This window comes from Poecilia reticulata, chromosome 23, assembly GCF_904066995.2.
Source record: "Poecilia reticulata chromosome 23, P_reticulata-male-v2, whole genome shotgun sequence".
In the NCBI taxonomy this organism is placed as follows: domain Eukaryota; kingdom Metazoa; phylum Chordata; class Actinopteri; order Cyprinodontiformes; family Poeciliidae; genus Poecilia; species Poecilia reticulata.
This window is the reverse complement of record NC_088852.1, coordinates 6,282,795-6,305,448: the sequence shown is the minus strand read 5'-3', so window position 1 is coordinate 6,305,448 and position 22,654 is coordinate 6,282,795. Positions and strand designations below refer to the sequence as shown.

The 22,654-nt window shown below is 37.6% G+C and overlaps 1 protein-coding gene across 2 annotated transcripts; it reads right to left on the bottom strand.

The window, feature by feature from the left end:
• Window positions 1-864: 864 nt before the first annotated feature.
• Window positions 865-21,538, bottom strand: pacsin2 (protein kinase C and casein kinase substrate in neurons 2). Of its 2 annotated transcripts, XM_008400544.2 has the most exons (11): window positions 21,374-21,538; window positions 12,413-12,489; window positions 11,981-12,137; window positions 11,482-11,717; window positions 9,926-10,081; window positions 9,658-9,833; window positions 9,448-9,568; window positions 7,284-7,414; window positions 4,111-4,245; window positions 2,976-3,157; window positions 865-2,192 (listed from the first exon to the last, which is right to left on the bottom strand). In XM_008400544.2, exons 2-11 carry the CDS (start codon window positions 12,467-12,469, stop codon window positions 2,080-2,082), a joined length of 1,464 nt encoding a protein of 487 aa, XP_008398766.1. In that variant the 5' UTR covers window positions 12,470-12,489; window positions 21,374-21,538; the 3' UTR covers window positions 865-2,079. The 2 variants fall into 2 exon arrangements, with proteins under 2 accessions (XP_008398766.1, XP_008398767.1); XM_008400545.2 differs by lacking the exon at window positions 4,111-4,245 and having other exon boundaries at window positions 21,374-21,537.
• Window positions 21,539-22,654: the final 1,116 nt, after the last annotated feature.

Genomic DNA, 22,654 nt, shown 5'->3' with positions numbered 1-22,654 from the left:
AATAAAATGCTATCTTGATATGAAATATTTAGTCTACAATATAAAAATGAAATAATCCCATTATAAAATATTGATAATTTTGATGTAGCTACCTGATAATTGAGTTTGATAAGAATGTCATCATCTTGACTTAACTGCCACGTAATTTATATAATTATGACCTACCTCAAAATAAAGTTTTACTTAATTACTTCAGATCTTAATATAAAATCCTCATAATTCTGACTTGGCATCCAAATAATTATAGACAATAAAATTTCATGAGAATTTTCACTCATCTAATAGTATCCTACAATTAATTAGAATCCTTTATATGATAGCTTCACAAAAATGATTATAGGCATGAATTGGCTTAAATAAAAGTTGAGCTAATCACAAAACTGACAACAAAATGCACATGGTTTAATATAAACTGGCACTAAGTAAAAGAAAAAAGCAAAACAGACCCATAAAATTAATGCAATAAGTGTTAAAAATTACAATATGATCATAGAACTAAAATTACTTTAAGCCACAATGTAAATTGTATTAAATGACACATTTAGTGATTTTTTTTAGATTACATAAATCAAACTGAAAAATATCTACAAGGTCTATCAGATGAAATATGGCGTAAGCAGTCCCATTTTTATATTAAAAGGCAAATCTTTTGCTGAATAAATCTATTTATTATGTTGTGATACAACATTTACAAATGTGCAAGTACAGCTGTTACTGCCGACCGACAGCAGCCCACCCTGAAAACATGACAAAACAGTTTTAAAGACAAAAAAAAGGTAACTACCTCAACGTTAGATATATAAACTATGAACAGGATGGAGTCCATTTCTGAAGAGGGGAGGAAAAAAAAAATCCAAATGTGCATTAAGGTTGTTAAAAATATGAGCTTTTATGTCAAAGGTTTTAGGATGAAACTAGAAATTATGCATGTTGTACAAGAATGTAAATCGCTCTGTGAAGGAAAAACAAAAATATTTACAGCAATAACAAAGTAACGGCCTCAAGAAATACTCAAAAACAATCATTTGATGTACAAAAGTATTTTAAATTACAGCATTCTAGCAAGAGTAGAACAAGAGCACTTGTGGGATTATAAATTATTCTACTTCCAAACATGTCATTTCTTCAATATGCCTAATCCATGTGCAATACGCTTAATCCCAGCATTTATTTAAACACGTTTGCCACACATTGCTTGGATGCATTTTTATTGCTAAAACAAGCACTAAAATTTTTTATTTTTTTTCCAATCGCAGGAGAATTAGCTTTTAGTAAGTGAACTGAAACATGCAGATTCAAGTGAGAGAAACATTCAGTGTTGCATGAATAATAAACAATATAATTATGCAATCTGTGTGTGTGTGTCGGCAGGAAAAAAAAAATAAAAAAAATCAGTGGTTGCATACGTCTAGCATCTGTAAAATATGTGAAAAATACAATCACTGAATATACATTCATCTGCACTAACCTGAAACCTTAAGAGAAAAACGGAGAAGAAAGTTTGAGGCTCGACAGCTCAAAAAAATTATTCCTCAAGATAAATGAAAGAGCAAATTTAAAAGGGTAATACATGGAGGTCAATATTATGCAAACAAATGTTCTACATATCAATGGACTGGAGTCCATTAGCAAGAATAACTAAAAAGTCTCCCTCAATGAATTAAAAAAAAGGGCTTAAATATTAAGGCTGCATTTGACGTCACAAGGCAGGTTGTCATCCCAGTGTTTTGTTTTAAACAATATATATATATATATATATATTTACACATTTATTAACACAAACATTTCATTGAATCTCACCTAACATCTGAATAGCTTGTCTGTAACAGCATTAATGTGATTTTATGTAACATCGTAGACTGACAGCAGCTGTTCCCCCCCTGATCTTCCTGGTAACATGTGCTCTGCTTCCTTCTCCCGCTCTTTTGTTCACACCAAAGCCAATCTGTAGGAAGCAACAGTGGTCCTCATACAACACGCTTATTTAATCATTTACTAAGGAGGAAGAGAAACATCAAGCCGATTCTGCCTGAACGCTTCTTCTTCTTTCTTCACATTTGTTGCGTCGGGCGAAGCTTTTCACTGGATGTCTTCGACGTAATTGGCAGGATAGAGGCCGATTTGTCCGTCCTTGAGTCGGCCTTTGCACCAGCCTTGATCGTCCTCTGCTCCGATTTTTGTAAATTCTTCACCTGCAGAAGGTTAAAAGGGAACGAATAAAGGGCGAGGAAGATGGCTGGCTGCTAAAATGTGTCACAGGTCTACGTTCTATTACTAACTCGCCACAATATCATTAAAGACTGGATGATAACCCAAGTTTTTGTTGGGGAAAAACAAAAACAGCTAGATAATTGCAGCATGTCTCTGCTCCTAAAATATCTAATGACTGCTTGAGGCAGGATGGCTAGAAATATTAGAAGATGTCAGAAGGAGATAATATTTAAAAAAAATATTAATCAGAATCTGCTATATTTGGTATCAGGATGTCCGGGCTTAACAAAAGCACCAGACTTAGGGCTGCACAGAAAATTGCAATGAGGACATGAATTATGATTAACTCACATTTTCTTTGAACATAATGTCCCTCACTACTCTTGAGTTTTAGCGTCTTGGCAACTAGAGATATCCATTAAAAGTCTGTTCAGAAAAAAAGTTACATTTATTGAAGCTACTAAGCAATTAAGAAGGGGGGAATAATTGGTACAAAGTCGACTATAAATAGCTAAAAAGTTACGATTTTAAGGTCAAATGTGCAGATTCTTCTTCAACCAGTTGTTGAATAGATGCAGATTTGATACAGTGTACCGTTTAAAATAGGAACTGCAGTAAAACATCAAAGGAACGAGATAACTATTTTAGGATAGCATTTATCACTAAATCTACTCAAAAGTTGGATTTGTCTTTTACAGCAGAGTTAGATTATAATACTGAAAAAGATTTTTGCCACAGGTTTTTATGTTATTTACGCTGCAAACCTGCTTTGAAGCTCAGCTCGTCCTGCTCTTGTCCTTCGTAATCGTAGAGGGCTTTAACGGGAACAGAAATGACCGGGGACACGGGTTCTTCCTCAAACGGATTGCCGTCGCCGTTGGTGGAGAAAGGGTTTCCGGCTGTGTCCTCGTCTGACCAGTCTGGGGTCTTCTCTGTGCTGTTGGTGCTGGACAGACAGGCAAAACATCCCCACGTTAAAAAAATAAATAAATAAATAACCTGCCGTGTTGTTTTTGGTAAAGGTTCAGCATGCCAGGCTCAAGAGTTCAAAAGTTAGAAGTAAGACGAGTACACCAGCAGGAACAAACCACACAAAAGCCCAAAGTGCAGGTGAATAACACGATGAAAACATTTGGTTTCAGTCACATCCAGTGTAAAAATTTGGCTTATTTGTGGCAGCGGCTCAACTTAAATGAACATAATTTCTTTCATGGAGATGAAGTGCTGGCAAGGTTGATGAAAAGTAAGCTAAAAAAAAATAAAATAAAATAAAACGTGGCAACATAAACGTAGCAGGTTCGTGAAACAAAAGAAACAATAAACAAACGCCAAGCAAGACAAATCACCACTGCAAACGCATGATTGGCGTTTTAACGTTGACGGCCAGCAGAGGGAGCCACCTAAACAGAAAGAACTGGGTTCTGATAGCTGGAAAACCAGAAAAGCAACACAAGGGGGTTACAGTCAGACCGGTATGGAGTTAGAAACAACTTTTACATTGATATTTTTGACTTGATGCCAATTGGAAATGAACTGAATTAAGTAATCAGTCTCTAAACCTGTGAATACATGTGGCAGAAATCAGATCTGACTGTAACACCAAGACATTTCCCACAGCAGAAACGAGCGCCTCCATGTGATTCTCGGCATTTAACGCTCTGCAAAAACGTGAAACTGTTAGGCGTGAAGGACAGACACACACTGACTGTGTGCAGTGCTGTTCAGAGACCATGCAGAGCAACACAACAACCTGAACCCTGAGGGAAGGATAAAAAAAAGAAAAGGGAGAAGAAGAGATGCACAACGTGGCACAACGACAATCTAAGGAGTAAAAGATGGAAAAGGAAGAGGAACAAAAGAGGCTGCGGGTTGGCGGAGGGTTTCCTCCTTTTCACCAACGTTTTTATTTCGTCTTTATTCACAGAGACGTGGTTGACGGTGGTCTGCTCCTCCTCAGCCATCTCCTCCTGCTCCTCCTCATCATCTTCAAACGGGTTTGTGCCCACCGGTTCTGTTTTAGTAGCCACATTCAGGCTGATAACATGGAGCACAGTTAGAAATGGATTAACACACACACACACACACGCACACGCACACACACACACATATATGTATTTGGACAAAGGCAGAATTATTGAATAATAATTCTGCGTGAAAAGGTTGATAAGACACTTTTCACTGGGTTGGGGTGAATAATTGCATTAGTTTGATGATGTTGGATGTCACATTTGTTAAACCAGCTGTGTCTAAATTTCAACTAAATGAATAGAAATGTTGAGTTTGAACATAACAAATTTCCTATCAGGTATAAACTGGGTTTATACCTGAAAACAAACTGATTTAAATTCACAACCAATTATGGCAGACGATTATTGATGGCTGCAAAAAGCCTTTAGTTGAAATTCAACTTCCTAAACATTAAAATGTATGCAATATATTTTAAGGGTTTAATTTTAAATACAAGTATTCAAGGCTTTTTAAGGACACTGACACCTTGTTTTTTTTTTTTGATCCAGTTAACGCTGAATAAAAGTAGTTTAAATGAAAAGCAGAAAGGTCAAAATGTATTGTATTCAACAACGAGTGTGTGACGTTCTGACACGCTGGAGCATGATGCAAATCCATCATCTAAACCCACGCTGAAGAAATGGATCCATGCAAATACTTCGTCACACGCACAAAAAGCGTTCAACCAATAAGTGGAGAAGAAAAGGTTATTTTCTACGCTGAAATGTTTTACTGAATGCTGAGCCGTTTCTGACTGGAGTCCCTCATTTTTGATCAAGTGTCTTCAGTAACAGTTTAACCCTGAAGTTATTTTAGCGAACTTGAACGACAAAACAACCAGAAAAACGAAGGCACCCAGCTCAAGTCAAATCGGCAAACAGCATTAGACCCGTCATTAGAACTCATTTTGCTGGACATTTAACTGTCCCAGAGATTACTGCGATAAATGAGACCATTTCCAACTAACAGTGATAAATGCAAGTACACTTAAAGAACATTTAACACTGGAGCTGGAAAAAATGCATAAAAAAGAACAAAACAAATAAAAAACAACAATTAAAATAGATTATGAAGTCTCTGTAACCAAAACTGAATTTAAAAAACCAATAATCATTCAGGCTGCACAGGAAAAACAGGCAAAAGTGGGCATTTGAATGTCAATTGTTTGGAGCGTTTCTCAAAATGGCGGCTTTTCAATTACGTTAAGCAACTGTTGTCCAAATGATTAATTGATTTATTGCCTTTTGTGACAGATATGATAACAGCACTAAATTAGTCAGGCTTGGTACATCAGACCCAGTTATCCATTAACAGATTATGTTTAATAGATAATCAATGAGACTGTACTTGAGCAACTTTTAATAAAGACGACAAAAACGTAAAAAGTGTACATTTCTGCATCAAAGCACAAAACGCATCTTCAACTTTCCCCACAGGAAACACCAGGTTTCTGCTTTCTGTTGACTGAACTACTGGGCCGTGCAATGCTGGCGGCAATCAGTTTGTTCTTGTGAAGCGCAAAAAAAAGTAACCGCCTCTGTTTACACGGTCATGCCAGGCGGCTTGAGCCGAGGCTGCGGCGTTATTACAGCAAACACGGTGAGCTGGAATTTGGCACAAAGTAACTTCAGAGAGTTTTAGCCGACAAACGAGATCTTTGAATTACAAATTAAGAAGAGAGTCTTTCTTTTCTTTTTCTTTTTTTTTTTTACTGGGCTGAAATCCCTTAGGGTTCATTGTGTGGCGACACTACTGATCCATAAACGAGATGGGAAACACTAACAATGGTGGGAAGAGGGTCAGGCAATCAGTAAAATGAAAGATCAAAGGTCAAATGCTTTAAATTACTGGAATTCCCTTTGTTGACTCCCTACACACTCCTGTCCTGCACCACTCGAATTTCTCATCACTCACTACAACCTGAAGATGCGTCGATAAAAAAAAAAAATAGAAAAAAAAAAAAAACAGAAGGAGGAACGTTTGGCAGAAACAGACATGAAAGGTTTTATCAAATGGAACGCATCTGTTCGAAATTGAGAGAATGGTGTGATTTATTATCATCTTTTCCCTGACACAGTTAGATCTCCAGCAAATTCCTCTACAAGGACAAAGACAGCTTTATCTAATGGGGTCAGACGGATTCAATCACGTCATTAAAAAGTGGCTTTAAATCTTCACAGGAATCAAATATCAATGTTTATATTTATGTTTATCAGCATTTATGTGAAAGCTCAACATTTTTCCAGGCTCAAATTTCACACTTAGTTTTTTTTTTTTTTTTTTTTAACATGAAGTGAAAAAAGTTCAATGAATTTATAGCAGATATGTTTAAAACAGAGAAGAATAGATTCCTTTGGGACGATTAAGACTAAAAGAGTGAAACCTGTCCTTTTATTTAGCTCATATTTTATTAGCTTGTTTAATTGAGTCAAATCTTTTACTTATTTGCATCGTCAGTGTTTTAAATTTTTGGATCTCAATGAGAGGACCTGTATACATAAAGGTCAGTTTAAAAAAAACAAATGGATGGACGAAAATATAAAAGGAAATATGGACAAAAAAAATATGTAGATGAAAAGATGGAGAAAAGAAGGGAATGATGGATGAAGGGAGAAGCGTAGATGGACAAACGGATGGATAAGAGACGAGTGGATATAACTATTAGATGAAGGAAAGGGAGTGTCTGGAAACACAAATCTCTTTCCATCCTCCGTTTCTTCCATTGCAGAACCTAATCCAGACCTTAAATAGTTTGATTCCAGATTTTTTCCAGACTGCTTTAAGCTGTTCCACCAAAAGCCATTAAACCTTTTAACTCCCCTGAACTTTATTTATTTACTCACTTATTGCTCCTGAACGCCTCTGTGCGAGTGAGAAATATTTCCACATTAGTTTTGGCAGAGCTACAACCAACTTCTAATCCCGGTGGGGGGGGGAGCGGCTTTTCCTGAACACCAACAAAATGCTCGCCGTTGCTACGGGAACGGCCAGTTAATGAAACATCATGCTGGCCGTGTTTTGGAGGAGTGGGCATTTCAGTAGAAGAAAACGAAGTTGATGCGTACCTGCTGCTGCTCTTGGCAGGTTGGACCGGCTGGTCCGACCCGGTCTGACTGATGGCCGTCAGGGTCACGCCCTCTGATGGCTTCTTCTTCTCTCGCCTGCTGAGGGTTCGGTTCAGGTCTACGGACCAGTCCTGGTGGACACGAAGCAAACATTAAAGTCAGAATGTTTGACCTTTTTTAATCCAAAAACATGCAGCAGCAGCATAAGACGAGAGAGAGAGAACGTCTTGCACTCACACATACGCAGCATGTGGATCATTTTCCAGTCTAAGATAAGTAAAAATGTATCCAAGACACACTTAGGAGCTTAAAGCTGTGCATGCATATGTGTGTGTGCACAAAAGGCAGATAAAATCACATATTTGATCAAAAGCTGTTTCCATCACCTGCTGAAAGGAGGAACACTGAAACATTTGCCCACAACCAAAGGCTAAGCAGGAAACGTGAAGCAACAAAGTGGAGGCCCTAAAATTCATCTACAAAACGTGTTTTGTAAATGAATATTTCTTCTAATGGACCGCAACAACAATAAAGAACATTTCCTTTAGTCCGCATTACAATAAAATCAGTTGTCGTAGCATGGCAACCCCACAAGTAAAATACATAAATATGTGTAGAAAAGTGAGACTTTTTAACTACTTTACAACTAAATAAGTATTTTGGTGACGCAGCTGGTGGGAGGAATAAGAGTGCCAACAATCTGACGCATCAGAGTAACAGTGTTTCTCAAATCCCAGAGCAAGAATCCAGTGATAAGTGAATGACCAAAATGCTCCGTTTACTGAACCACATTCGCCAAGTGTCTTCCAAATAAAATGGACAGCTGAGAAGGTAACAGTCAGAAGCTTTGGACCAGTTTTTATTTATTCATTTATGCATTTACTTGTTATATTGTTTGTGTAATATTGTGGATTTTTCTTTGTCATCAGTTTTTGTTTTTCTGTTAATGTTCAATGTCTTTGTATCCTTTGGTATAAATTTATTTGAAAAACTTGCCAGAGCAGAACTTATAATGTCCCACTGAATGCAACCAGAATTTGGTTTTAATTTTTCTATTTTTAATTTACTCCAGAATGACTTTAAATTAACGGGTATGGTGCCGGTTTGTTAGGTTTACAAACTACTGCTCAATCATTTTCCTAACTTCTTCCTCACCAGCCAAAGTTTAAGCCATTTTTAGTCATTTAAATCTCTACCTCATGAAATTCTTAAATGTTGTGCGTTCAATCATTTTCAGGTGTTTCGTCTGTTTTGTTCTTTTACTCTTTCCTGCATATTTTTGAGGTAAAAAAAACCCTGAAAACAATGGGAAAGTAAAGTTTGTAAAAAAAATAAGTTGAAAACATGCCTTTTAACTGTCAAATCAGTGTTGTGTGTCATGCAGTAGATTTATATTTGTACCGCCGTTTCATTCAGGATGAAATACAAATAGAGGGACATCAAAACACACACACTAATGGACAGAGGTGTAAGACTGTTAGCGGGAATATAGAAATCCCCCCCATGGCTGCTGTGACAGAATAGCCTTTCCGTGCAGAACTCACTACGATGGACCGTCTCTTAAAGGAGCGAGGCTTTGACCAGTCCAAATTCTGTCGAACATGAGGAAAGGGAGGCAAGTTTGGTTAGGATTACTGGAGCACAGTCCAAACCTGTAAGGTTGAATGAGAGAATCAAAACACCTGCAGCCTTCCTGAACACAGAGATGCTGTTCTTCATTCACATCCTGTCTAAAAAAGTCTACGGTGAACATAGAAAGAAGGAAAAAGTGCAGGAAGGCCTCTCACATCAACAGAACTCAACAGAAACATGCCAATGCATGCAGAGGCAGTTTTTTTTTCTATTGTTGTCTTTCTCCCATTTCCCAACAAGAAAAGCGACACCATTCTAACCCCTCCAACATGCCTCAGAGATGAAACAATAACAAAAGGCTGCAGTCATGCAGAGGATAGATACATTTACAAGGCAAACAGCTGCAGTTAGAGGTTATTTATCACCATCTGAGCATTAGCTTTTCTGTTCATTAGCGTAAATACAAATATGTTTATATTCATTACAAAAAAAACATTATAAAGCCAATGTGCATCTTTTTTACTTGTAAATCTATATAAACAATCCTCTTTTCAAACACCTCGTTGTGTAAATTTGTGCTGCGTTCAAGTACCTCAAACTGCGGCCAGTTCATGGGCATGCCCGGGCCGTGATTGGATCGGAACCATTTCAAGTCATCCTCAGCATCAGTAGCAGAGATCGTGTCTTCAAGCGTCTGGTAAACCGTCTGGAATCTATGTGGACAGAACAGTAAAATAAATTACTCAGTCTTCATTTAACTCCAAGCCACATCCTTTTGATTAACGTTGTGCTCCCATCGGACCTGGAGTTTGTAGAAAGGTCCAAGTGCTTCTTAACCTCCAGCAGAAGCTCTTTAAAGAAGCGAATCCGTTTGTCTTCAAATTGCTGCGACTGCTCAAACACCTGCTCCATGTTTTCCATGTACTGAGGGGTCAACTTTTCGAGCTCCTCCAGGGATTTCTCATAGCGCTCTTTGGTCTGGAAACAACGCAAAGGCAAACAGGAACCACATATTTTCAATCTGAAAACCCCAGAAAGGGATCAGGTACTGTACATGTAGCCGGTCGTACCTTCTGGACCTCCTGCTGACATTTCTCCACTTTTTCCTGCAGTTTCTTCTGAGTATCTGGATTGTTGTTGCTCTCCAGCTTGCTGTTGGTTTCCCTGCTGGCTGCCAGTTTCTCTTCTTTGCAAGCCGAGTGGTAAGATTTCTTCATTGTCTCCACCTGCAGGATTTAGAATCAACAACGTAAAATACATTAAAAAAAACAAAAAAAACATTTAAAAAAAAACCACAAGTCCCAAAGCAAAGCTGACAGTAAAATCCGACATTCATGGAATAAAAGATTTGATTCCCTAAGCAGATAATTAGCAATTCACAATTAACTTTTATAAATTTCGAAGCAATCTTTGCATGTTTGAGGACTTTCATTTCAAAACTGCATACTTTACGCTTCACTTCAAATTTATGTTCAAAATTTTAAATATGAAACCTCCCAAGTAAATTAATGGACAAAGAGCAGAAAAAATTAATATAGAGAATTAATAAAAGGATGGATAAGGAATGGATGGACATACTGATGGATGGATGAGAGGACAGATGGATAACGGAAGGACAGATGAATAAATGAACTAAAAAATGTTATAAAATGGGACAGGCAAACATAAGGAGGAATACATAAAGGGATGGATGAAAGGAAGAATAAATGGAGAATAAATAAATGGATAGATGCAGATTGACCAGATGAATGGATGGACAAAATGCTAATACATGGTGGATATTAATGGATGAACAAATAGATGGATGCACAGACCAGATGGATGGGATGAATGGGCATTATTAATAAAACTATTACTCATTTCTTCCAGGTGCAGCTGAAATCAAATGAGTAAAACAAACGTGCTCGCTCAGTTTCCTATGATTCATTTATGACGAGAGGAATTTATGGCTAATATACGACGGGTCGAGGGAAGTATCTGGAAGAATTTCAGGAATGAGCCGCAGAATGCAACGCGTGACCTGAGCCTCAGTCAGAGCAGCTGCTTCGATGAGCGACGTGCTAAAACAGGAAGTCATGCTACTTGAGTGGGAGCCCTTGTTCCTCTGTTAGCTAGCTGGATTTCTTCTATGTGCCATGATCACTTTAGTCAACATGACTACCAAACTGCTTGTGGTCGCTGACGAGACCAGAATACCATCACAGTCAGGAAGTGAGGGCAAAGAGCATCAAGTTGCAGACTCGTCAGTGGCTCGTTGGATTTTGTGCTTACTAACACATTTGTCGAAACAAAGGAAAGTAGAAAACATTGCTAAATGAGCAGCAGAGCATCAGAGCCCCTCACTGTTTCCTTCCTTTATTCTGACTCAAACACACACAGGGCAGCATGTTGGAGGCGAACACCCGGCGATAAAGTGAAGGGTTGCTCTGCTTCCTGGCTGCTGCTTTTGTTTAATAAGATTGTTGCCACGGTGAGAGGAGATAAGCAACGGTGAGTCAGGAAAACGCAGTCATGAGAAGTGAAGGGTGAAATGCTCCTTTAGCTTGTCGCTGTTCATATTTTAGCAAAAAAAAAAAAAAAAAGTGAAAATCACTTTGAGCTCGTTACATCAGAGGTGTGAACTCGCCTCTTTCAGTTTCTTGGCCCAGGGTTTCTGAGCCTTGCGGAAGCCGTCGTCCGTCTCTTTTGTTTCTTTGTAGCCGCCGATCATCTGCTTATGATACGAGTCCTTCTGCCAGTTCTTCAGCTTCTCGTAGTCTTCGCTCATCAACGCCGCCTTCACCTCCAGGTGGAGGTCGCTGACCTTCTCGGCCTCGGTGCAGAGGGCGGCCCACGCTCGCTCCAACGTACCGTACTGAGGGCCTGCACACGAAAATGATTTAGACTGACTGCGAAAACATTCATGCACCGTAAACTTTCCCTCCGTTTTGTCACACTGCAAACTCTTTACAAGTTCTCTGCAGCTAAATCTGCTCCATAAGTTAGATCGCATCCATCACTGCAATCCGTTTTATTACCGATGCCTCTTTTGTCATCAATACTCACTTGTTAACCGCAATAGCTATCAATAAATTTGAAAATGTACATTTCAGCAGCAACAAGCATTCGTTCTCCTGTATTCTCACCCTTCTCTATGAGTTGCCGCCAGCGCTTTCCCCATTCTGTGAGCTGCAGCGCGTACGCCTTCTCAATGCGAGCGCGTTCGTGAATGCAGTTCATGAGGTCGCTGCACAGCCGATTGCCGTCATCGACCCGCTTCACCGTGCGTTTGTAGTTTCCAACCTCGGGTAAAAAAAAAAAAACACAGATGAAAGGTTTACTACATGTTATAAATCAGGATCTGTCTGAGAAGAACTGAACTTCTCCTTTAAAATTTGTCCTCTGAAAGATGATTATGATTCATTCCCAAACGTGGCAACGAAAAGGCAAACAACAATCTAGTAGCTTTTTGTTTTTTTGTCTTCAACTTATCTCAAAACGTATATGTAAATGTGTGTTGCAGAAACGTGACAAATAAAAGGATTTTGTACTTGAAGAATAGATTGTAAAAGCCTCACCTCCCAGAAGCTGTCACTGGAGACGTCATTCATGGAGTCATCGTAGGCGCCCGACATCGCTGCTGCCCAAGATTACGCTAAAAAAACAACAAAAAAAAACCAAAACGAACATGAACCAAAGTGAAATAAAACAAATCATCTGAAATTCACCCATGGAAAAAAAAAAAAGCTTTGCAAACAGAAAGTGACTAATTCTGTGCCGTCATGGCGGAACTTTGTTTATTAAATCAAAGAAGGACGGAGGTTTCTTTTAGATAAGAATGATCCGTTGCTTGAATTAGAAAGTCAGAGAAGTTTATAAAAAAAAAAAACAATCCACAATCAGTTCACTTTAAACACTGATTAATGTGTTTGACTGTAAACCTGCCTTCCCACTCAGCATAATTACAAATGCGAAATGTCAAACATAAGAAACAACTTCAGCCATAAGCAACTTTTATCAAACGTTTGACAAAAGTTCGACTTTAATCAGCTTCAGTAATATTTCAGGAAACTGAGCTGCTCAAACTGTAAATAGTAGATAATGCTTCAATGTTTCTCTTTTACAGCAAAAATGTATACAGTTTGGTAATATTTTTTTTTATATTTATGAAATTCATTATTAGCTCCTGGTGTTTTTTCCCCCCCCCCCTCTTTAAAATTTTAATGATTTCAGTGATGCTAAATATTTCTAAATTTGAGAAATATAAAGAATTTCTCAGACTACATCTTTATGGATTAGTTTGGAGATTGATTTAATTAAAATTCCATATTATTTCTAGATTAATTAAAATATTTCTAAACATGACTTAAATATAGGATATAGGTTTAAAAATACTTTTGGTCGTGGTTGAGTCATTTCTACTTATTCTGACATAATTCGGTTTGAATGCAATTTTAAATTTTTATAGATTGATGAAGGTATGAAAACATCTCAAGACTTTAATTTTCACAGGTTTGATTAAAGGTGAAGCCAAACACCTTTTAGATCCTGACTTTGATTTAATCCAAGCCTAATTTTCACTTTTACAAAGACAAACACCAAAAGACAAAGATAAATCTGTGATGTGGTTTGATAATCCCGGCAGCAGGTGGGTGTTTTCACCCACCTGGTTTTATTGATGACGAAGCGAACCCACGGAAGGTTCTGGTGACACACACACACATACAGAGTCTCTGCTCTGGCAGAGATAAACAAAAAGCGACTGTCGAGGACACACAGCAGGCAGCTTCCGTTTCCTTGAGACGGGCGAAACACTCTGGCCTCTGTTTGTCGTCTCCGCATCACGTCCATCATTTCAAACTCCACAGTCTCCTCTCTCTCTCTCTCTCATTCATCCCCTCATTTTGCTCTCCACTTGGTTACTCAGTCATCTCCCCTTCCTACTCAGTCGTCTTCCCTTCCACTTTCTTGTGACTAGATTTTTAGACGGTGGCAACGTCTAAATCCAACAGACTGCAACTGAAAATTTGCATCAGGATTTAAATGATTCCAGGAATTATTGGAGATCTTTTTTTATTTATGTTGTTGTTCCCAATAAAAGAAAGCAAAAGTAGCAGAGGAATTAGACCATGATGAACTAGAGTGTTGATGATCTCTCCATTAATATTTTAAGCTTTTGAACAGATCAATACGTTTTATTTAGAAATAATTAGCAACAGTTCACTCTAAGTGCTGTTGTTCTTCTATATGTAGGCCAAAAAGAATTGCAGCAATAAAAACAAGTAAACAAACGGCATACTTTGCATTCAGGCTCCCTGTGCTGCTAATATATTTTGAGACGTTTGTCGTTTATTGCAGCAGAAAAAGATAAAAGTGGTGGGAAGGTCTTATAGATAGAAAACATGATGTACGTCTGCAATGAACCCAGAGCAGAAACACATTAATAATGTTAAGGACTTGATCATTTAGCATGATTCATATTATCCCAACATTATTATTGCATGATGCAGGTTTTACTACAAATGACTACAAAGTCAGCAAGTACAGTTCAACTTCAGTTTTAAGTTATTTACAGTCCCACAAAAGTAGTGAAATAGCCATGTTGTTGTTTTTTTTATGAGTTCATAAAGTCAAAAACCAAAATATCAAATGATGGGGGAAAATTAATTTAGTTTAGAAATGTAGTCTAAATGTGTTTTTGTTTTCTAAAGACTCCATATTACATCCTGTTTTCATTAATTGGAGTTGTGAGTCGTGCTTAGCTCAGTCAGCTTCCAAAATATGACATTATGACCAAACCAGACAAGAGCAGAAAACAGAAAGTGACCTCATAACAGAGGACGTTAAATTAGAGTAGAAAACATCCCAGTTGGTACAAATAATGAAGGAGTTGTGTATTTAACTAAGAAAACAAAACTATATGAGAAGTATCAAATGGTAAAATGGGATGTTTACAATTCTTGATACATTTCCAATATAAATATACATATACATATCCTAATATAAAGGCATGCCTGCAAAATACATATATATTTTTTTAATTATTCACACATAAAAGGCTAAATTAGCCAACGCCCTTTCTTGTGTTCCTTAACCCGGCGTACAGTATAGTCAATATTATATTATCTAACAAAACTCTCATCTCTAATTCAAATTCCAGTCGAACAAGATCCATTTTGAAGCCAAGTGTGATCACACAGGGTTTCTTTCAGAGGAGTGGGACAGCGAGAGGATGAGTGGTCAGTGGTCCGCACCCTCCAGGGCCGCTCCTGGACAGTGGGCGGCTTTGTGGTTACCACCGACAACGCGAACAATCGTCCTTTTAATGGCGATTGAGTTCACAGTCAGGTTTAAAGTTTACAAATGCTCCAGCCTTTGTGAGCGCAGCAGATGTTATCGGTCACAATTTCAAGAGAATGCCAGACATTCAAATTTACTCAAGCTTCTTGTGAACTATTTGTCGAAATCTAGATCCCTTTTTGTTCTAAAGGAACCAAACCATCACAATGAATGTTCAGCAACATTTCTGAGCCTCTTAGGTAGGGCCGGATTTCGTAGACTAAGGGCCCGGGGCTGAAGCCTGTTTTGGTTTTGGTGCCCAATCGCCTCATCCCTGTACATTATCAAATGAACCATAAAGCTAAGTGGAAATGTTGGTATTTTACAGACAACAATTACTAATCCAAGTAAAGCAACAAAATAAAAAATAAAAATCATTTTCTTTCAATAAAAATGTAAAACTTCAATTAAAACTGCAGGTGTGCGTCTGCGTCTGGTGAATTTTTAGTTAAAACATGTTTGTTTTTCGTTCATAAAATAAAATTACTCGAGTAAAAGTAAAAAGTACAGCGTGGTAAAAACACTCCTAAAAGTTACTAAAGTAAATAGAATTGAGTAAATGCAACTAGTTACTACTCAATTCTGGTCCTACCATATCAAATTCAAACATGTAAAGTTGAAACTATCAAATGAAACTACTACTGAGCTTTTAAAAAGCATTAGTGATTCTCGTCCAAAGGCCATGGAAATGTTTACAGACTGCATGATGTTTGGTTCTTTATAATAAAAAAAAGCAGCAGATTTTGAATCAAAAATCAGGCTTCCTATGTTTTTCTTACAGAATAGTAATTCTAGACATATAGTAAAATCAACACAGAAACTGTTCACCAAGTGCAAAAAATAGCTTTCTTCCCTGGAGACAGTTGCTCATCTTCAAAGGCTGCTGTCCTGCAGCTTTTACATGCATCCCTGTTCCAACACACCTGGACTGGACTTTAACTGGACCGCCCTGATCTGGAGAGGCTTAGCAAACATCCCGCTTTCTGTACAGTTCAAACTTTTGACTTAAAGATCAGAACCTCAACATTTTTTAGTGTGAAATTGTTCTACTTTAGCACAAAAACATTGAATTTGCAGACATCATCAACCTTTCTTCTCTTAAAAGTGTATATAAACTTCATTTAAAAACTTATTGAGAGCATCTGAGGGAAACTTTAAATATCTGGTTACAAATGTAAAATATTCCAGAGCAGAAAATTCCCCTGACAGTCTTTCCAGAATGAAATCCAAGTAAACAAAATTAGAGAAACAATATACACACATCTAAGATTTATTTGCATTATTTAGGTGGTAAAATACAACTGATGTGATTATTAATAAAACTAAGATTTGTCTATCTTTACATCAACATTAAATAGAGCCCAATTGTAATAATATTTAGGAAATTCCTCATTTGTCCTAATGTAATCAACGTTGAATGGAAACAAACGCCTGCACACCCTTGGCTCCGTGTGACACAGGGGGGGACAGTTTTAAACAATTGAACGCAGCCTGACCCATAACTGTAAACAACGCTGTTGACTGAGCGGCGGTCTGAAGTCCACCCAGTCCTCCACTCTGCTGGGAAACTCAACGTTCACCGCATCATATAAGGAGAAGATGAGAAACAACACATTGGAGGCAGAATATAAAGAGTTAAAAAACAATCGCACACTAAAGGTTTTGTCATTTAAACTGATAAAAACAAACAGGATTTGGTCAACGGCGCATGATTACAGGATTTGGAGATTACATAATCAAGAGCAACAATGATATCCACTAAATGCCGATAGGGAAGTGAACTGCTAAGCACACTGGAATCTGGCTGCTGGCAGCAGCCTTAAGATAGATGTGAACAAATGCATTCCTCAAAGCTCCCATGCCTAAACTGAACCTTGGCATGTTATGCAAGCATGCGACCAAAGCTGCAAACACAATCATGCGAGATCCCATTGACTTATTCTGGTTTTATTGAGGGGATATGTTTGAGTAGCGGCAAATGATAAGATTACCAAGAGATGATGACCAAAGTTTACTGCAGATTCTCGCCTCAGCAACAAGCTGCATGTGTGATCAGCTGCGCTACAGCAGCTGCGTTAGCTAAACTTACAGATGGCCAGTCTTCACACAAACAGCCGTCGATTAAATCACAAGTGCGCAGAGGGTTGCCAGGGCAAAAAGAGTGTCACAAATGGAGTTGAAAAGCAGGAAAACGGCAGCAGGTCGTGACTGAACTGATTTGACAGCTGACGGGCCAAGACACGCATGTCTGAAGGCTGTTTACGTTTACTTCACAAAGTTAAAATTTACTGCAACGACAAACACAGAAAAATTAGCGCAGCAGCACATCTACAGCGTTTCATTTTCGAGGTTTTTATGGTTAAATTTTACTTTAGTATAAAACTCTGAGTCTTCTAGGACAAAATGTACCATACAGACGCATTCATGTCCCCTGAACTTTCCCGTCTTAGTACAACTGTTTTTCTAGTATTTTATTATTTAGCAACACAAAGTAGCGCATAATCAAGAAAAAAATTTTTTTTATTAACTGTAAAAGTATTAGGGTTGAAACGGTTAATCAAATTAATCGTGATTAATTGATTATTGAAATAATTGTCAACTAATCGTTAACTGCAATATACAAAAAAAGGGCATTTGGTGACAAAAAACTAAAATGCAGCGCAGTAACTAAACCAAAACTGTAAAAAAAAAAAAAAAAAGGTATACATTTTGCATGCAACACAAAAACACTCGTCTGTAAATGTGTTTTAGTCAAAACTACTTAAGATTTACTAAAGCAAAGCTACGATATTGCATTTTAGGCAATAAAATGTTTAAATAAAGGAATTTGATTATTTGTTTATGTACATCTTCTAAAGTATTTCTAATATTGTTTCTTGAAAAATGCTTGTGGTTGAATGAAAAATCTGTAGAATGTGCCATTTTTTATTGAATTAATCAACTAATAATTGAACAATTGATTAATATATTTCTAAAATATTTGAAAGTTGCAGCTCTAGTTTGTATTCACCCTCCCTGTGCAAATACCTTCTGTCATCTTCTTGTTTCCATTACAGCTGCAAGTACTTTCAAATAACGCCTTGAACGGTTTTCTTCCACCTTCCAATCACGCTGTACTTCGTGTTGCTCCATCACATAAAATCCCAACGAGATGCGTTGAAGTTTGCGGTCGGAACGCAACAAATGTGAGGAGAGGAAAGTTTTTCCAACCCTAAATAATTCTCACTGAAGAGAAAAAACACGTTTTCCATTTTGCCTAAAAATAAGAGTGACTACCTTTGCTATGGTTTTAAATGCAGGTAGCCAGATGTATGGTCGAGTTAAACACAAACTACAAGAACAGCTTAAAAAAAAAAAAAGAAAGATTAACAGGTAATTGTGATTATATAACTCCAAAGCTGAGGAGGGGGGTCTAATAATTACAACTTCATTTGAGCAATTAAGCAAAACCTGCTTACATGAGCAGGCAGGAACAGGAAATGTTTTATTTTTAACTCCATCTATGTTGCATAAAAAAGTTGCAATATCTCACAGGAGGGGAGGGCAGCTGAGCTGATCTATCCCTTTTTTATTACAACTTCACAGCAGGAGATTGCTTAAGCTCAACATGCCAATACAAGACAAAAAACAACCTTACTATAACTCATTTTAAAAATCTCATGTGCACATAAACTTGTTCCCTTTCAGTCACCTCTGACCTCCTTCCTTGTGCAAGCTCCACAGCTGCACATGACTGCTGATCTCCTGGGGATGTGGTCCCTTTTTGTTGCCCAAATGTGGACACTTTCCATTATAAACTGACGTACGCTGAGCTTTAAAAGTCCACCAGACTAAATTTGTAGTCAAAAGGCAACATATTTTTGCATCAAAGCCACCAGTCTATCAACAGCAGGTTGAACTCAAAATAACAGGCCGAGCACACACCTACTGAACGCTTCGTGAACGGTGAAAAACAATGGCGTTTGTTCCACATCTTCAGGCACTTTCCACTGACCATGCCAGCAACGTGGACGGGAACATAATGGAGGGAAACGGTGTTATATGAAAGGGAAGGGGAGATCCTTACATCACCGACAGGAACATTTTTTTTTCCCTCTCCCTTGTGGAAACCACTTGACTATTTCCAAATCGTTTCAGGAAAGCGTTGCAAACAGAAAACATCTGCAAAAGGTATTTAATTTTCTTTTCGATGTGTGAAATAAAGCTGTTCGGATCGTAAACTGAGGCTTCAATGCTCACAAATGAGAGGTCTTTGAACTGCTTCATGGGTGTTCCAGTGAATCCACTAATAAAAGATGAATCCCAGTGAAGCAGCACTGCCTCCGTTTTCTAAATTGGAAAACCTTTCTAAGATTAGCTCGATTATTTGGCAGAGGAATCAGTTCACATGGCCTCTAATAGAAAGAGGAACTCCAAATTTTCACTACTGCTTTACCCTAGCAACGTTCCTACAAGAAACACACAAAACCACAGTCATTTTAAACCTCAACGCTGAACACTGAAGGTGTACGATGACTGAAAGCTTCCACTGAATCACCAGGACCCATTAGGTGCTGACTGCCAGCCTCAGGATCAGTACAGTTCCCTGTTTCATGTAACAGAGGATGTCGTAGTAACGAGTAACTTAAGCCTTAAAGGTTTGCTTTAGGATATGAAGCTGTATGCTATACAGGGTTTCCCTCGGTGAATCATAAGCCTGGTGGGCCACCAGGCTTTACTTTTGCCCCCACCAGGCTAAGAACTGCTTATTTATTTAAGTCTTTTTAAAATATTTGGATTTTTTAAGACTTTACAGTTGGTGTCCAGGTATTAATCTTTCAATAACACAGAATTATCAAGTGATATTTTCAAATTTCCTATCAACTTTAAACATTTTCTTAACTCAAAAACATGGCAGGCCGCTGGATGAACGACTGCCCTAGTGCTCAACCACCAGGCTTAGCAAGTTGTCTGAGGGAAACCTTGCAATACGCAACATTGTAACTGTAATATTACGGGGTAGTAATTTAGGAACGTTGTAGATATTTGTCTGTTTCATTGTAAATACGGTAATTTGTTGCATACAATTAAATTTTTTATGTGTGTATTAAGTCGGTGCTTAAAACATGCGTCGTTGTGGCTCTTCACCCAGGGTACCTTTGTCTTAGGGGCGCACCTTTTCTCAGGTAGAGTCAAAAATTGAGTATTTGGGAAATTCTTTTTTTTTTTTTAATGGTATCTTTTAAAAAGAAATACAGAGAAAGTGACTCCTTCCTTTTACTTTAAGATCAAAACTACTGATTAAACCACCATGTTCACAAAACCTTTGTTATATTTGGATACAGGATGCCATTAATGCAAAAGCTGGAACTGTTGATGTTTAATCTTTTTGTGTAATCCTGATGATCATAACCTGATAATCTGATACACACCCATGCCAATTATTTTACGTTGCTTCTTGCCATTATGAAAAATAAATTCAAATAAATAACAAAATTGAAGACGATTAGGAGTCGCAGGCTTGCTGTCACACAATTTATTTTTATGAATGTCACCGGAGTTATACCTGTACAGTGTAAAAGCAAAGACTGAAACCTGTCACCCGGTTGTCAATGCGTAAAACTGACTGAACTAAGTAAGGACCCAGTTTTCAAGAGAAATCTGTGGAGGTAGAATCATTTCTTCTTGAGAACTTGAACCGATTTTGCAAGGTTGTGAGCCTTTAACATGACATGCACCAGGAGGTTATCTTAACTTGCGAAACCTGCCCCGCCCTTTATCACTACAGGCAAAGAAACACTGAGAATCTCTCTAGCAAGATACATGCAGCTGATGAGAAACGGCATAAATGAACCAGCTGTTAACCAGACGTTACTGACCAAGCATTTGGCAAACAACGCCAGAACTATCGTTGCTTATTTCAGTTTACTTTTAATGCTCTGGAAAACTAAATATACTCCAGCACAGGCATTGATAAATGTGATCAAGTTCAAAAGTGTATCTTTTTAATCAACTTCACATATTCCCAGAACATTTGTTACTAGTATTTACAACTAATATTGTTATTTTTATACTTTACTTAGCCAATCGACTTCCCTCTTATTTGGAAGAAAGTCTAAGTTAGCCCCTAGTTAGCTTTAACGTTAGCAAAAGAGCCACAGCCCCAACAGTAAAAAGTTAGTAAAGCAGTTAAAATTCAAAACTCTTCGTGTAAAACTTACCTTGAGTAGGTCTTATCGTTTTTTGTTGTTTTTTTTTTACTCTCCGGGTTTAACTGAAAAGTAGTTCGTTACGGAGGTTCCAGTTAACAAATCTTTTTCCAGCTTCACCGCTCAGCAGCACTATGGCTCAACTGACTCTTTACTGTGAGTTAATTTCAGTTAGCCGGAGTGAGTGATTCTATATCCGGTCAGGCTTTTCAAAATAAAATAACTATCAATAATCTTTTGAATTTATTTCAAACACAAAAGTACTGAAATAAAACCAGCAAAACGGGAGAAGGCAGAGGTGAAAAACTACTTATTTTTTACAATATATAACAACAATTTATAAGAAGGAATCATCATCATTACAGCTCATCTTCCACCACGTATTTTCCCAAACATTTACATTTTTTGTATTGTTTGAGCTGAAAGTCACAACTGGATATTTTGTGACCTGTTATTGCCGAGTAATTAGAGTAATTTTGGTAGGCCAACCATTACATAACCCCATTTTTAAATGCTGATGTCATTTAGTAATGGACAAAAATGGATTTAAAATAATTTGACCTTAAGGGAAGGTATAATTACCCCCTCCACCCAGTTAAATCTCACTTTGCAGGCCAAACCCATGACTCATTACAGTCTCATCTGCTGAATCAATACCCCAGTTAAGCATGAAAGAGGCTGGACACATCATAACAAATCATTGAAAATTAGCACTTCAGAGCTTAGATATTTTCAGCATAGATGTGTTTGACTTTGCCAAATGAGATAATTATAAGTAAAAAGTTAGAATTTTGATATTTGATTATTATATTTGATATAAGTCTATTTTTTTAGCTGGCCTAATCCTTATCTGTAAATTTGCAACATCAAGTTTCTCTCGGATAGTCGTGAAGGGCTTTTATTTTAAAGGCAAACGCAACTGACGGAAGTTGACGTCAGTGCAGCTTTGTAGGACGCCTTACTGACGTAACATCCTCAAATACTTTTCCGATTACTTTCCAGATATTGTGGAGGCTTATGAGTTTTGAATAGCCTTTTCGGAGGTAGACAGTAAAATAAAGACCAATCACATTTCGCTTTGTATTTTAGAAACATATTCTGATTATAATTAATGCTGTTATTAAATCTGGTTCCAAGTTTATGTGTTGGCTTGCTGTCATTACTGGCAGACTACAGTTGTTGCAGTGTGGGTCTGTAGGGAGGTTTTTGTTTTTAATTAAAAGCAAATTTACTTGTTATGCTTCCTAAATCAAGATAAATGACTGAACGTTTCTTAAATATTCTAAACCAAAA